The sequence below is a fragment of the Cydia pomonella genome, chromosome 20 (assembly GCF_033807575.1).
Source record: "Cydia pomonella isolate Wapato2018A chromosome 20, ilCydPomo1, whole genome shotgun sequence".
Taxonomy (NCBI): Eukaryota; Metazoa; Arthropoda; class Insecta; order Lepidoptera; family Tortricidae; genus Cydia; species Cydia pomonella.
Genome location: NC_084722.1, coordinates 13655496 through 13671418, shown reverse-complemented (window position 1 = coordinate 13671418; position 15923 = coordinate 13655496). Strand labels below are relative to the sequence as shown.

The following is a 15923-nucleotide window of genomic DNA, read 5'->3' as shown; positions in this document are numbered from 1 at the left end:
TAATAGAACAACAAAGTCAACAAACTTATGAATGTTGTAATAGGAACCCCGGCCGGGATGACTGAGAGGTCGACCATAGACACAAGGCAGTGTTTTTTACATTCAATAAACGGTTTAAGTGTTTCTTTTAAACACTCAATAAGTGCTGCATGCACACTGCATGACAGCGTCTCGACAACACAACTGTCAAAAATGTCAAGCACTTGCAAAAGTTATAGCAATTAGCAATTTTGTTTGCCAATCGGAAAATATCTTTCTGGTGTAAACTATTATTATTTTACTTATTATTTATACCATGTCTAACTCAAAGGACCGTGAAGAGCCTGTCGTGCTCGCTCACCAGTGCTACATGAATAAGGATTACTCATCCGCTCTCCAGCACCTAAACGAACTAGAATCTCTCGCTGGCGCCAACAATAAAAGGATTCAGCACAACAAAGCCGTCGTAGAGTTCATGGCTAGTGATATGAGGAACGTAGAGAAGTTCAAGAAGGCCATCACGCAAATTACGGGTGTTATTTTTCCCGAAGTCGACACAAAAGAGCCATCCGCTTTCGCGTTGTACAACTATGCAGTCATTTTGTACCACTCGCGCTACTATTACCAATGCGCCGTAGTGTTAGAAAGGTTATTAAACTCGAAAAACGTTAAAGATACTAAACTGCACCAGAAAATTGTACTACTTATGATGGAAGCCACACTTTGCCGAAGAACATTCAACAAGACTTTAGATGTAGCTAACAATCATGCTGAATTAATGAAATCAGACAGTGATATTAACAACATGTTTGAAAGGCTAGTTAGCAGAGCAAAACTTCTCCTTGGACAGAAAATAAAGTTAACATTAACTGCTGATTCAATTGAGAATATTTTTGTAATTGCTCAGCAACATTACATCAATGGTGATATGAAGGAAGCAGCAAATACTTTAGGACAATACAAGACACTTAAGTATAATTATGATCTGAAGACTCAGGGAGAAGACATTTGGGCAGCTGTTAACAATAACCTTGGTGTAATTTACATGTCAGTGAAAAAGCCGTTTTTGGCATCAAAGTATTTTCAACATGCTGTAAAAGAACACTTTAGAGCCATGGAGAGTGAAGATAGTGAGCGTCTTATAGCATGCAAAGACAGACCACTGTATGTTTACAACCTGGGACTGGCATTGCTGGCCGCAAACAACTCGGAAGGGGCCTTTGAATGCTTGGTGGAGACAGCCCGCCACTACCCCAACAACCCTCGGATATGGCTACACTTAGCTGAATGCTGTATCAAAAAATGCTGCAGTGATGAAGCCCAACAATTCACTGTCAAAAAGCTAGGCAGTGGCTCACATACTAGAATTCTCTTCACAAAAGAAATCAAAGAGAAATATTCAACCAGTGGAGAGTCATTTGCTATACCAACATTGTCTTTAGAATTTGCAGCCCTATGTTTGAGAAATGCTATCACTTTACTACCAGACCAGGAACCTACCATAGATGCAACACTGCCAGTGGTGCAGGCTCCTCCAGGACCACCCATCAGCTGGAAGCAGTGCTGTGAAGTGAAGAACTCTGTGCTAGTTTTACAGAGTTATGTATTGCTACACATGCAGGATCCACTCTCAGCCTTGATGAGTGCTACAGAGCTCTTGAACCAACCCGACGTCTCCAACAGCCATAAAGCCTGGGCCCACATCTATGCCGCTGAAGCTCTCATTAACTTAGACAGAATAACAGATGCTGTGGAGCACCTGAACCCACAAATGATCCATGAACTAGTCTCAGTCCTCCCATACCAGATGAGAGACATGATAGCTGTCTCCGTATGGGCCAAGGCTGCAGTTTGCCACATTTTAAGAGGAGATCTGGTTACTGCTAGGAAGATTTTACTCCAAATAAACTCACCGAGAGTTTTACCCCTTCAAATGTACTTAGAAATATGTACTGGTAATATAGAAAACTGTCACACAACTTTGAGAAAGTTAAGGAGTTTATCACAATGATTTACTCCAATATACTAAATTTTCTATAAAACAGATTGTAAGTTTTATTTCCTTTTAAGAGAGTGTCTCGTAAAAGTTCTTGATATAATTGGCTGTGCACTAAAAGCTTCAGTGGAAGGCATTATTTAAACTAATTTTTTATAGAAAAACTAATACGACTGTATCCTTGCATACCAAATGAAGCTTACTAATGCAGACTTTATACTGTGATTAGTTCACTTTTTCCCCAAATTCAAAAAAATAAAAGTTATGCTATGATTGAATAATTATTTCATCCCATGCCAGGTTCACTTCCAATTTTTATGACTGTCACTTTGCTTTGAAATATAAAGGATATGGATACACATCTCATAACAATATAGAAAAAACCGGCCAAGTGCGAGTCGGACTCGCACAGGAAGGGTTCCGTACCATTATCTATAAAAACGGTCACCCATCCAAGTACTGACCGCCCCCGCCCGACATTGCTTAGCTTCAGTGATTGGATGAGAACCTCGAGATTGGAAAGAAATATTTATTTTGTTCTGTTTTTAGTATTTGTTGTTATAGCGGCAACAGAAGTACATAATCTGTAGAAATTTCAACTGTCTAACTATCACGGTTCATGAGATACAGCCTGGTGACAGACGGACGGACAGCGGAGTCTCAGTAATAGGGTCCTGTTTGACCCTTTGGGTACGGAACCCAAAAACTACAAAACGGTAGGCAACAAAAATCTTCAAATCATGTTTCAAAACCAATAAATGATACGTAGTATCTCTTATTAGTCTGTGAATAAATGTATTGCAGTGCATGTAACCGGAGCAGCAAGCTACATGCAAGAACTAAACGCTCAAGGTACTGTACCAAGTATTCGATTTATACACTTTGAAACCTTGTGTTACATGACCCATTTTATGGCCTATACAAATTGAACAAAGGTACACTGACACAGAATGAATTGAATACATCGTGTGCAAGTAAAAATTAGTGCAACCATAGTGGTAACACTGGTCTGGGTCTTGTTGTGATGTGCTGTCAAAAATGACAAGACAAGTCGTGAATCTGCGCGAAAACAAATCGATGTCGAAAAGTCGCAGAATCCGACCTCGTCGGTTAGTTTCGCGGAAAATGTACGAAAATCTAACATAAATGGAACGAATCCATGGCCTTGAAACTACTACAAGGTCCTATGTATGGCAAATAATCATGTAACGTCATGTTTATTATAACTAGTAATAAAACTTTAGTCTAAACGTGCAGTCATGTCTCGGCGCTCGCTGTTCTTACTCGCAGCTACGTTAGTACTGCTTCACTTTACTATAATCGTGTTTATGCTGAGCCCGCTGCACGGGTCGCGGCGAACGTTCTATACAAGCGGTTACCATCGCTACTCGATGCGTGGGGGACCCAGTGTCGCGTGGTGCAAAGATCTACATTTTAAACCCCCTGGGCCCGTTGTAGCCCTGATATCTCACCCTGGCAGCGGTAATACTTGGCTGCGATACTTATTACAACAGGTTACAGGTAAATTTTATTTAATGAAGTATAGTAAATAGTCATAGTAGTAGTAGTAAAACTCTTTATTGTACAGAAATGAAAACAAAACAGGAAATGAAACCCTCATCATTAGTACAAAGGGGAACTTATCCCTTTAAGGGATCTCTTCTAGTTAACACATCCTGTTTACATCACATAATTTTGTAGGCAAGATCTTATTTATTTATTATTATGAGCCTATATTGTCCCACTGCTGGGCAAAGGCCTCCCTCTTATTCTTCCACATGTCCCTCTCCTCGGAAGTCTCCCACCAGTCTCTGGCAAGATCTACACTTTTAAATCTTTAAAGTTTAACTTCTCATATTTTTTAAATTACTTGCTTACTGTGTGTAGACTGTCAAAAGTCTGATGACTTGTGATGAATTCAGATTTGAGATTTTTTTTTTGATAGTTTGGGCTCTATGCACAGTGGACAGATCAAGTGTGGGTCGGCAGAGCCTTTATCAGACATATCAATCAGTGTATACCACTTTATTCATCTCTCCCTTCAGTAGGGAACTATGAATGAACCATGACATATAACCCATGAGGCTGACATGTTCACCTAGAGTATCAAAAGCCTCAATAAAAATCAGATACAAAAAAAGGTACTTTCATTAGTATGCAAAATGGCTTAAATATATAATCTCTATATATATATAAAATCTGCTTGTCTTAGTGTCATATATTATAGTATGTCGGTTGCAAACAATCATATGACTGATGGTAAGCAGTCTCTGTAGCCTATGTATGCCTGCAACTCCAGAGGACTCATACCACAATTCCAATTACATTTTATCTGCAGGAATAATGACCGGGTCCATATATATGGACTACGGCCTACGGACACATGGGTTCCCGGCAGAAAATGTCACAGATGGCACTGTCCTGGTTGTGAAGACTCATGAAGCACCTCCAGTGGACCCTGACAAGTTCCAAGCCGCTGTGCTGCTGATTAGGCACCCTAAAGATGCTATTTTGGTAAGGATTCTTTAGCAATGATAATGTTAAAATCTAATGTTTTAAAATTTTTGTAATGGCTGCCATGCTGCATAATATATTTAGGTACTGGGGTGAATAGGGAATGATAGGGATAAAAACTGGGAATGTCATGTCATGCGATTGAAATAATAGTAGAATTTGTATGATACAATCTGTGTAAGTAGTTTTTAAGAAATTACTTAAATTTGTAAATGTCATTCCCGGTTTTTATCCCAATTCACCTCAGTTTCACTTTATAATTTAAATGACCATGCAATTAATTCCTAACATAAATCAGTTTTTCTGTTTAATAAATAATAATAATGAGTATGAGTGAATAAATAAAAATAATGTAGCTTTAAAACGCACTTAATTTTGTAATTCATCCCCCAGGGGGAAGAAGTGAAAAGGCAGACAGAAACCACATGGTCAGAGCATGGTCATTAGGCGGGTCCAAGTCCAAACAGAACGAGCATACGCGCGAGGCAATTTCCTCGCGCACAAACCGGCCAGTGTAGACGTGCCTTGGCCGAGGCGGCGCGCGCGTTTTTCTCGCCTGAGCGCGCTGCCTCGGCCGAGGCACGTCTACACTGGCCGGTTTGTGCGCGAAGAAAGTGCATCGCGCGTTCGAATTTTCTGAATTCTTTTATTCTTTATTTATTTCGACATGATATTTACTACTATTCCGATCTAGGTCTTAAAAGCAGTGATTAATAATTAGTTTGGGATTCAAGTTTTCAACCGATATTTAATAATGTTTTGTTTTGTAACGAAACACCCAAGTAGTTATTTTGTAATGTTTAATGTTTTACTTTTGTGTTTGATAATAATCTGTTGACATATTTTGGTAAGTACATTCCTCTTGCTACATTTTATTTATTCTTTTAGCTCTAGGTACAGTGACCTGCGAGAAATTATGAATTAATTCAATGATAAAGTCGCCTGCACTTTTACGACTGATGGTACTCGTACATCGAAACGGTTATAAGTAGTTCAATAATTTCAGTTTCTTTTATATCTAGGTTAGTCTATAAAGAAGAATTCATACTATAATTCGTTCGCGTTAAGAATGCAGTAAAACCATCATTGACCGCCAGCCTAGACACGCCCGTAACCAATCAAATCGTTCCTAAGTATACGAGTAGAGTATGCCTTTAACTGGTCACTGTGAACTTGACTTTCTTTAGGCCTACGAACAATGATGATTGATGATTAATTTTACTGCATTCTTAACGCGAACGAACTATAAAGTGTAGCACAACAAAGCATACGCATACCTATACAGTGCATTGGGGTAAGTTCGGAAGCGGAACTATTTTTAAAATGCCAAATATCAGAGGAATTCATACTTTTGCAACACTTACGCTACTACAACGCTTACCAAGGCACCTTGCTTACTGTTGCTACAGTAGAAAGTACTTTTAGTTTATAAATAGTAGATATTTGCCGTTTTAAACATTATCCCGCTTTCGAAGTTACCTGCACCGGCTGCACCTGGTACCTATTCAAAACGACCATGCATTGTATTTTTATATGTTTTTCCGTTAATTACATACAGGCTATAACAAAAATAGTGGGCATCCGTTTAAGGGCATATTGGGTATCGTACTCTGATTAGGAAAAAACCGACCGAGGGTTGACCGACTTGGACGCTTGCCCCATTGAAAAAAAAAGATTGAAACGTGCGCTTATGAAACGTTATACTGGTCACGATTCTGAAACCGCAAGAAATTAATCGCGGCGCGGTCTAAGCCTAATATCGGTCATAATCGGCGGTCGAAACCGGCGCGCCAAATAGACGTTTGCGTCCTCACCAAACATTTGATCAAACAATTTAATCAGATTGGCTAACCATTGTTCCCGTCTGGACTGGCCTAAGCACAACTTGTGAAGAAACGGAAAGCCAATGTAGCTCCGTCTTACGAATATTTTTGACGCGTCGACTCCGCTATCTGAAATAAGTTTAACAAAATTACTTACTACCTCACAGCGGAGTAAGTAGCAGGGATCGGAAACCGGTATTTTTTGTATGGGAACGAAAACGGTATTATTTCGTTCTTTGTTGATTACTTCATTTCTAATTAGGCAATCTAATAATACGAAGTCGTTATCTGAAAACACAACTGAGTCCTACATTTAGAGTATAAAATAAACCGAAATATATGGTTATTTCGATGTTTTTGCAAAAAACCGGTTCCGATCCCTGGTAAGAAGACCCTAAAATGTCTGTCCTATTCACAGGCCGAGTACAACAGACTGCACAAAGGGCACATCGGAACGGCACCAAAATCAGCATTCAAAAGGAAATCACACGAACATAGGACAACAGGTATTCTTATATGTTTTGTACTCCTGTACTTTGTGCATAATATGCCATTTTACACCGATCCCTGCAACATGTTTTGAAAAAAAAAAATTCTGCTCTCCGGCCGGAAAGCGTCAACTTTCGGTCCGCTGTGCTAAACGAAGTTGCCGCTTAAATAAGTACCTCTATACACACATCGGCCAGTAAATAAGTAAGACTCAGATGTAATGTTGGCTCAGGCGAAGCCGATTTCTTACTTTACTGGAGGACGTATGGTGATATGGTATGGTATGGGCTCTCCTCTTTAAGAGGAAATATTAGTGTTTATTTTTTCATTCAAACGATATCGATATTTTCCTCTTTACTTAAAATATCGCTAAAAACGGACAAATAAATGCGCCGTAAACAGACGCTAAGCATACAAAATCGGCAACAATAAACGCAAAAATGAATACGGTCAGACAGATAATTTCTTTCTTATTCCGTTCTCAAAATTTCGTTACTATTGGTTAAGTTTTGGAGGAGGAAAATGTCGAAAACGTAACCTCGATTTCTGAGATTTTTACGCAGGACTTTTCGCTTGAGCTGCAGATGTTCTCTATTATCGCACTATTTTAGAATACACCATCGTCAGCGCGACGGACATATTTAAATATTTACCTAAAATTCTCAAATCTGAGATAGAACTCACCAGGTATTTCCTCTTAAGACCTGTTTTTGACGGTATCCCTTCAGAATTTTATTAAGGGCGGGTTTCCTGTATACGGACTGAAAACAATCAGGAAATAGCAACAGTAGTAGTTGGATGGTGATCTTTACTATCTAGTTTTACCTATACATACATTTTGTATGCTATCTAACATCTATGTGCTCTCTAACGGCAACTCATGTTTAGTTAAATTAAAAATTGCGATAAAATATTGGGATGGCACAGTAGGGATCTAAGTTTATTATTCAAAGTCAGATTTCATTCAGAAGAGAGGTATGGGCATTGTGAATTTCATCTCGCTTTGTGTGGTAGGGCACAGCCAGTGGATGTCATTCCAGATCTAGAGCAGAGCCCAACTGGGGAAGTACCTCCACCTTACAGAAAACCGCAGCCAAATAACACTAGACCCTACTCATAGTGTTGTGTTCCTGCCGGGAAGTAAGGTTGCCAGAGCTCAACGAGGGGGGGGGGGGGGGGGTTTAGGGTCGGCAACGCGCATGTACATAGGCTACGGAGACTGCTTACCATCAGACGGGCCGTATGCTTGTTTGCCACCGACGTAGTATTAAAAAAAAAAAAAGATATTTTCGTTTTAACCAAAATAATACTAACGAAGATATTCGTATAATTGGAGTTGGTCTTCTGTATTAATTTTAAAAGTAAACGGGGATTTTCCTGGTTCTTTCAATTGTTTATATATCGGAAAATAAAAATACATAGGTTAATCGTGTTTTCATGTGCCAGTTATGGAATATTTAAATTCGATTAGACAATCCAATCTGCCCAATAGAACTGTTATTTTAGTACTAAATGTCGGATTTAGTAGTAGACTGGCCAGTTTGAATGTTTTGGTATCTGCGATATATGTTGTGTCAGTTGAAAAATTTAATTTTGTTAGTAGAATAAGTTTTTGGCAAGTTGTCTTTAAATAAAATTTCTGCAATTTCTTAGACAATAAAGATTCTTTAAACCGAAACACAATTAGGTTGCGTTGTTTTATCACAGAGTTCCCATGGCTGCCTCCTGTCGCCATCAGCAGAGAGCTCGATAGTACCATAATATTGCTTGCATGCAAATCTTCGACTTCATCAGAAATCGGAAAGTGGGTCAAATTTAACTTGCAATATTTGATTACACACACACATATAGACAACAACGAGACAGGTGAAACTATATAAAAGCTTGTAAAACGCTGAAAATTTAAAAAATGCAGTTCAACAATTTTTGAATGTCACGGATTTTTTCTGACAATTTGGTTTGATTTTAAAAACACAGCTTTTATTTCCCCAGACTGGGTGAAGTTCGTATCGTACCAGCTCACAGCGTGGGAGTCGTTGCACGAGCTGTGGCTCACTCGCTTCCCGGGCCGGATACTGGTAGTGTTATACGAGACCCTGGTCCGTGACACCGGGCCTTCGTTACAACGGATACTGGACTTCCTCAACCATACTGTGACTAAGGTTAGATTGTTGACCGTAAGACACCCTGAACATGTCGGCAGCCGTATTGTGTTGTGACGACTTTTTAAAAACTCTTTTTACTGAACCACCTTAATGTTTATTACTTTTTTCGATGCACTTAACGTTTGCATTTATAGGTAATATTAATATTACCTAACAAATATAGTTTTTGGTGCAGTTTTAAATGTAACTGTGATTACCAGGATGACATGAGCTGCGCACTGGCCAACCGCGAGGGCATCTACAGGCGGCGGAAGAAGCTCCAAGATTTCGACCCGTTCACCGCCGACATGTACCAGGCGCTGGACCGGGCGCACGATCGGGTGCGCGACTTAGTCGCAAACTATAGTCGTAAGCATAACCTCACACAAACGAGACTTGAAAACGTCGCTCCGTTGAAGTAAGAGAATTCGACCTTGTTGTAGTGTACTAAGCGCTCGACCGGGCGCATGAACGGTAGTACGACTTAGTCGCAATAGTCGCAAACTATAGGTAGTCGTGAGCCCTCACACAAATGAGACTTGAAAACGTCGCTGCGTTGAAGTAAGATAATTCGATCTTATTTTCCCGTACTAAGCGCTTGACTGAGCGCATTTGAACAGGTGCGCGACTTAGTCGCAGACTATAGTCGTAAGCCCTCACACAAACGAGACTTCAAAACGTCGCTCCGTTGAAGAAATTTTTATTTTTTATTTTACAAAAAAAATACAATTTTTTAAGTACCTTAATCTAATTTATCGCCAAACTGTGAAACAGTTTGTTGGCGGTGCGCTCTAAAATAATCTAAAACTAAAATAGGTACACTAAAAATTGATCTTGATTTGATCTTGTCCTGTACTAAGCGCTCGACCGGGCGCATTTGAACGGGTGTGCGACTTACAATTAGTCGCACGTCGCTAACTATAGTCGTAAGCATAACCTCACACAAACGAGACTTGAAAACGCTCCCGTTGAAGTAAGTAGCAAAGTTGTAAATAGAACAACGAATATATTTGAAAACGTAGCATTTTTACTATTAAACAGGGGAAGAGATCTATGGAGGGTGGGCTAATTGGCCCTTTGGCCAATAAGGGCAAGCGGCATGTCACAGGAAAGGATATTCTTAGTGGTAAAACTTTTACTATGACACGTAATCCCAAATTTTTGTGTGTAAAAAGTTATTTGTCTCAAATAGTAGTGTGAGTTAAAACGTGAATATAGTTTTTTTTTTCGATTAATAAGTTCCTGTGTCGCAGCTCATGAAGGTTTTGTTATCGTCGATATTTAAGTTTTTTATTCGTTTTCTTATATTTTTTATGTCATTATTTTATTTTAACACATTTGACAAGTCACGCCATACAAAAAAATTGAATATATAAAAAAATCCTTTCCGACGGTATGTCGCTTATTCTTATTGGTTCATGGGCCAGTGTCCATACAAATCTGCCCATCCTTCTTTATAATTAACACATTTACTGCCAGACAAAAAACGGCGCACTACCCCAGAAACCGGTGGTCTATAGCTGCGTACAAAACAACCCGCCCAGCGGGTTGTCCGGCATCTGAACAAAGTTCACGAGCGCCCGCCAGGTGGGTTCCCGGCAGTGAATGTGTTAATTTCTATTCTATTCTATTGTAATTATCTGAACCTCTTTACCACCTTTTTGCTACACGTCACCATGATTATGAATATGTAGAATCGACGGGCTTCAATTGTAAATAATATGTGTCGTCCTATAGGAAAAGGGACCTTAGGACGATTACAGCTTGTATCACGAAATATCATGTTACTAATGATGTAAGCAGTAAGCGCCAAGTCTTAACGTACCTTTCCAACAAGTCGTTAGAATAATATTATATTTAAGTAGGTAAATGTGATAAGCAAAAGTGAACATTATTTATTTATGGGTATTAAAACTAAAATGAACAATTTCGCATAATAATCTGCTTTTGTTACTTAAGTACTTATGATTTTACTAGTCATTTTAGTCAGAATACAGTAAATAGTTATAAAGCGCAAAGTGGGTAGCATAAAAAAACGCCTAAAGTTACAAAATATTGCGGTCACTAATTTGTCAGCTGGAGCTCGTTTCTCGAACGGTGTTAGACTAATATTATTATTCCACGAACTATCAGCAGTGGCAGCATGGTTCCATTTTTATCACCTGTCATTATGCCCGTCACTTTCGCACTAACGTACTTGTTAGAACGTGACAGGCACGATGACAAATGATAAACAGTCGATCATCTTAGCCCTACAGGTCGTATGGGTTGCCATGGCAACACACTAATAATATTAGACTAATACCGTTCAAGAAATGGGCCACAGTTCGTGGACTAATAATATTAGTCTAATACCGTTCGAGAAATAGGCCCTTGAAGTTGAAAGTATCAGCCATCTTGGAATTATTTTCCATGTAGAGGTATATCTCTACAGCTCGTGTTCTAAAGTATCTGTAACAGTATTTTGTTTATATATTCAGGACCTTTGTTAAGAGGGGACCGCAGCAAAATTGTAGTTTTTATTTTGAAATTTTACACGTATTTATGAAGGGCAAATGCAATGAAAAAAATCATACGGTAACTAGACTATATTTCCGAGGGCAGACTCCAAGAATAACCTTAAAAGGTTAACGTTGGCTCGATTGAAAATCACGATGTCACATTTTTTGGAAGCTAAGCACATTAATTTATTGAAAAATGTTCCATTGAAGTAATAAAAATACGGTAAAAACTTATCTCTTCAAATACGTGCACTTTTCAAATATGTTTGAAATGCGTTGTGTGCCAGCTGCGGGTAATTCCACGACACTGTAATGTCAGTTACCAATTCTTTCGTGTGTTCTTACATTAATTAAGCAAATTTAAGTGTCTGTATGTCGGGCGTAGCCCTACAGGTAGATATCTCGATACTTAAATTTGCTTAATTAATCTAAGAATACTCGAAAAAATTGGTACCTGACGTTACAATCTCGTGGAATAGCCCCTGCGGGAAATTGACCCAAAGATTGCACTTGTAGAATGTGTTTTAAATTAAGCCCAATGAAAAGAGACTTGAAGGAACTGTCAGTCTATCATAGGGATCATCGTTCGACACGAGAAGTATAGGTATTATATTTATTGGCTTAGCGCTTCCAGTACAGTAGCGCCAAAGTTGTACTTCCATGACAAATTCTGTAGTCTGTTTTTCGACTTCCAGAACTGTAGAAAATAAGTAAAATTTATGTTATATGTCGTGTTATGTACTTATTAATATAAAAGTCAAATGCTTAGCCCACCAAAGTTTATTTGTAGGTATACAATTTACTTTTAGACGCTTTTCTTTTATTCAATTTGTTCTTGAAGTTGTACTTCCATGACAAACTCTGTAGTCTGTTTTTTGACTTTCAGAATGAGTGGAGAAAATTAATAGTATAATTTATGTTATATGTCATGTTATGTTATTATTAATGCAAGAGTAAAATGCTTAGCCCACCAATGTTTATTTGTACGTATACAATTTGCTTTTAGACGCTTTTCTTTTATTCAATTTGTTCTTGAAGTTGTACTTCCATGACAAACTCTGTAGTCTGTTTTTTGACTTTCAGAATGGGTGGAGAAAATTAATAGTATAATTTATGTTATATGTCATGTTATGTGTCTTATTAATTGTTTACTGTACGCATACAATTTGCTTTTAGACGCTTTTCTTTTATTCAATTTGTTCTTGAATTGATTTTTGATACGGGTACTTAAAATAAATGTAATCGCATCGTACAAATGATTTTCCAAAGGTACTTAGTTATAATATTTATTTTAGTCGTTAAGTTAGGCTGATTGTTGTGAATTTAATGTGTTACTATGGTAATAGTTACTATGTAAGTGAATATATATGTCAACGAATATGTATATGCCAACGAATCCTGTCCAAAGTTCAAATATGAATGGCCTAATGATAATGCTGAAGCTAAGAGCAATAAAAATACTTTTACAGTACATATTACATACACTTTACGAGCATATGTCGAAACTTTATAGAGCCATATGTACTGTAAAACGTTGTACGATACACGTGCGAATTATCACCACTCGTTGCGAATTTCCTATTTTCTGCACTTGTAAATAACTATTACAGTAAGTACCTACATATGGTGCTACTTTCCCGCACTAGCGCGGGATTGAGCGCTACTTGGGTTCTTCGCCTGAAAAGATAATTTCCGTAGTAAATTACCTCGTTTTGGCCTGCAAATGCAAAGGCTTCAATTGCCTCGTTAATTTTGCAAACAAATGTAATTGTACCCAATCATCAATGTTACTAGACATACATACGCCTTTTGTTAGGGTCCTACTGGCCGTAGAAATAAAAATAGGATGGTTTATTCCGCCTAAATTACAAGTAAATCCCGGGCAAACAATTATAAAACCGGCCAAGAGCATGTCGGGCCACGCTCAGTGTAGGGTTCCGTAGTTACTCTTCCGTCACTATAAGCTAAACTGGAGCTTAAAGTGTAGTAAATGGTACCTTTCACCCGAGTTCAACAAATAGGCAAATTTGCATAATCAGTACCTAATTAAAGTAAGTCTTTTTACTATGAAGGGAAAACTTTTTGCGATAACTCAAAAACAGCTAAACTGATCATGTCCGCTATAGTTTTCATTTAATGTCTTTCTTAAGCTCTACTTCCACGATTTTTTTCATATTTTTTGGACCTATGGTTCAAAAGTTAGAGGGGGGGGGGGGGACACATTTTTTTTTTCTTTCGGAGCGATTATCTCCGAATATATTCACTTTATCAAATAATGTTTCTTGAAAACACCTATTAGTTTTGAAAGACCTTTCCAACGATATCCCACACTCTAGGGTTGAAGCGAAAAAAAAAATTCACCCCCACTTTACGTGTAGGGGAGGTACCCTAAAAAAAAAAAATTTTTAGATTTTATTGTACGACTTTGTCGGCTTTATTGATTTATATATCCATGCCAAATTTCAGCTTTCTAGCACTAACGACCACGGAGCAAAGCCTCGGACAGACAGACAGACAGACGGACATGGCGAAACTATAAGGGTTCCGTTTTATGCCATTTGGCTACGGAACCCTAAAAAGTAATTCGGTATTCGTCCGTTGTCGGTGGAGTAGGTGAAGGCGAGTGTGTGCCGCGATGACGTCGCGCTCTATCCGCCGCCCGCGCACCTCCCCCCATGGCGTATGTCCAGAGGGCTTACCGCGAACCACATTCGACGTTTTGCCTCCCTGTCACACTAACGTACGAATTTACAAGTGCGACAGAGAGGTAACACGTCGAATGTGGTTCGCGGTAGGCCCTCAGTACTTAACACCCTTAGTAACAATAGTAATCAACAGTTTATGGTGTTGGTTGTGTATTTGATGAGGTTGCTCTTAGCTCTAGTGTTATCTACATCACCGCACTTGATTATGTAACGCACCTTAAGTTTAAGTCTTATGTTTTCTTAATATTTCTGATTCTTTATGGCCTAGTCACAATTTAAAGCTTGGTATAGTTCTTTCTACGGCATAGCTACCCTGAGTAGATCGGGTCGTTCACGAAGACGCGTGCCTTGACTCGTATTGTCATGGTATTAGAGGTTAGATTTGACAAATCTGCGCGTCATCGTGGATGACACGAACTACAAATCCAGTACAGAGTGATTTTATTATGTCTAGTCATTAGTCAAGACTAGACATAATCTCATAAGGTATAAAGGTACCTAAGATAGAGTGAGCAATTGCGAAATAATTTAATCACCTATTTTGGCTGTTTAATACATTTCGCCTAATCATAACGTCGATGTTTTCCATAGCCTCCTAAGTCCCAGAATCGATGGTTTTGTTTTTGAATTTGGAACATTGACTTATTTAGTCAAATTTTTTACGTTTTGGAATAAAGCCGTTATAAGGGCCTCTGGCACTCAAGAGGATGGAACAGATGTTTTTTTAACCGTGTTAAAATTGTTCAGTCTGACCTACCATATTCACCTCTCTGAGTATGGTTAGCAAATTCACTGCCAGCGTTTTCGTAACGCTACGCTTGTAGCCGATCCCAGTGTTTTTCCGCTTTGTATAGGAACGCGACTACGAACAGAGAATCCGCCGAGCGGGTTCCCGGAATTTAATGTGTTAGATACGAGTAACAAAATCACTCTGTATTGACGCATTATACTTTATTGACAATAATTTATTTTTAAAATGCCAAACTTACAAAAGCAATTATTTTTAAGATTATTTTTAGGCATAAGTATATAAATTACTAGTGTCTGCCTAAGCTAACTGCACAGGTTTGAACAGAACAAAGTGTGGAAATGTCATTATAAATGTCGGTGTATTCCCATCTGTCCAAATCAACATTTGTATAATAAACAAGTTAGGATGAAACCGAGGCGCGGTCTCAGTGGGGAGAATTCATTCCAATCTGTCCCCGGCGGAAACAGGTGAGAATAGTTTCATTCCCATCTGTCCCCACTGAGCACAAACGGGAAGGATGCATTAAATTCCCTTCCCAGCAGTCCCCGCCGGGGGAATGAACCTATTCCCATCGCCCATTCAGGGGGCGGGCAGAGATGGAAATACACCTCATGTTTTCATAGAATTTTGACATTAACGACGACATTGCCTCACTTTGTCATTGCGAATGCCATGCAGTGTTAGCTTGGTCCGACTATTGTTGTGTAATTATTTAAAAAGTGCAGTATTATAGTCAATGTGAAGAGTTCATAAATGAGGTTAAATGCTGGAAATTCAAAGTTTTTGGCATTTTCATACATTTTTGCTGATCAGATGTCGATGTTTTTATGGAAATGCGAAAATTTTGTTCGCAATTTCGGGGTCCCATAATGAAAGTAGCTCGATTTAGCGAGTAGAATCGAGACCTGCATTTAAAGCCCAACGGTGGGACAATACTGGACATACTGTGAATACTGTACACTGCAGGGCCGTAGCCAGAGGTGAATTTAAAATAGTTCATCCATAATTACAGGTAAGCGCT

The 15923-nt window shown here is 38.7% G+C and overlaps 2 protein-coding genes across 2 annotated transcripts; both read left to right on the top strand.

The window, feature by feature from the left end:
* Positions 1-205: 205 nt before the first annotated feature.
* On the top strand, positions 206-2025 carry LOC133529166 (CCR4-NOT transcription complex subunit 10). The gene has a single exon (XM_061866815.1). It carries the CDS (start codon positions 296-298, stop codon positions 1988-1990), a length of 1695 nt encoding a protein of 564 aa, XP_061722799.1. The 5' UTR covers positions 206-295; the 3' UTR covers positions 1991-2025.
* An 826-nt stretch (positions 2026-2851) lies between these two features.
* LOC133528916 (WSCD family member AGAP003962) lies at positions 2852-14022 on the top strand. The gene is made up of 5 exons (XM_061866419.1): positions 2852-3496; positions 4314-4489; positions 6731-6818; positions 8794-8963; positions 9167-14022. The coding sequence occupies exons 1-5, from the start codon at positions 3235-3237 to the stop codon at positions 9365-9367; spliced, it is 897 nt and encodes a 298-aa protein (XP_061722403.1). The 5' UTR covers positions 2852-3234; the 3' UTR covers positions 9368-14022.
* The last annotated feature ends 1901 nt before the right edge of the window (positions 14023-15923 follow it).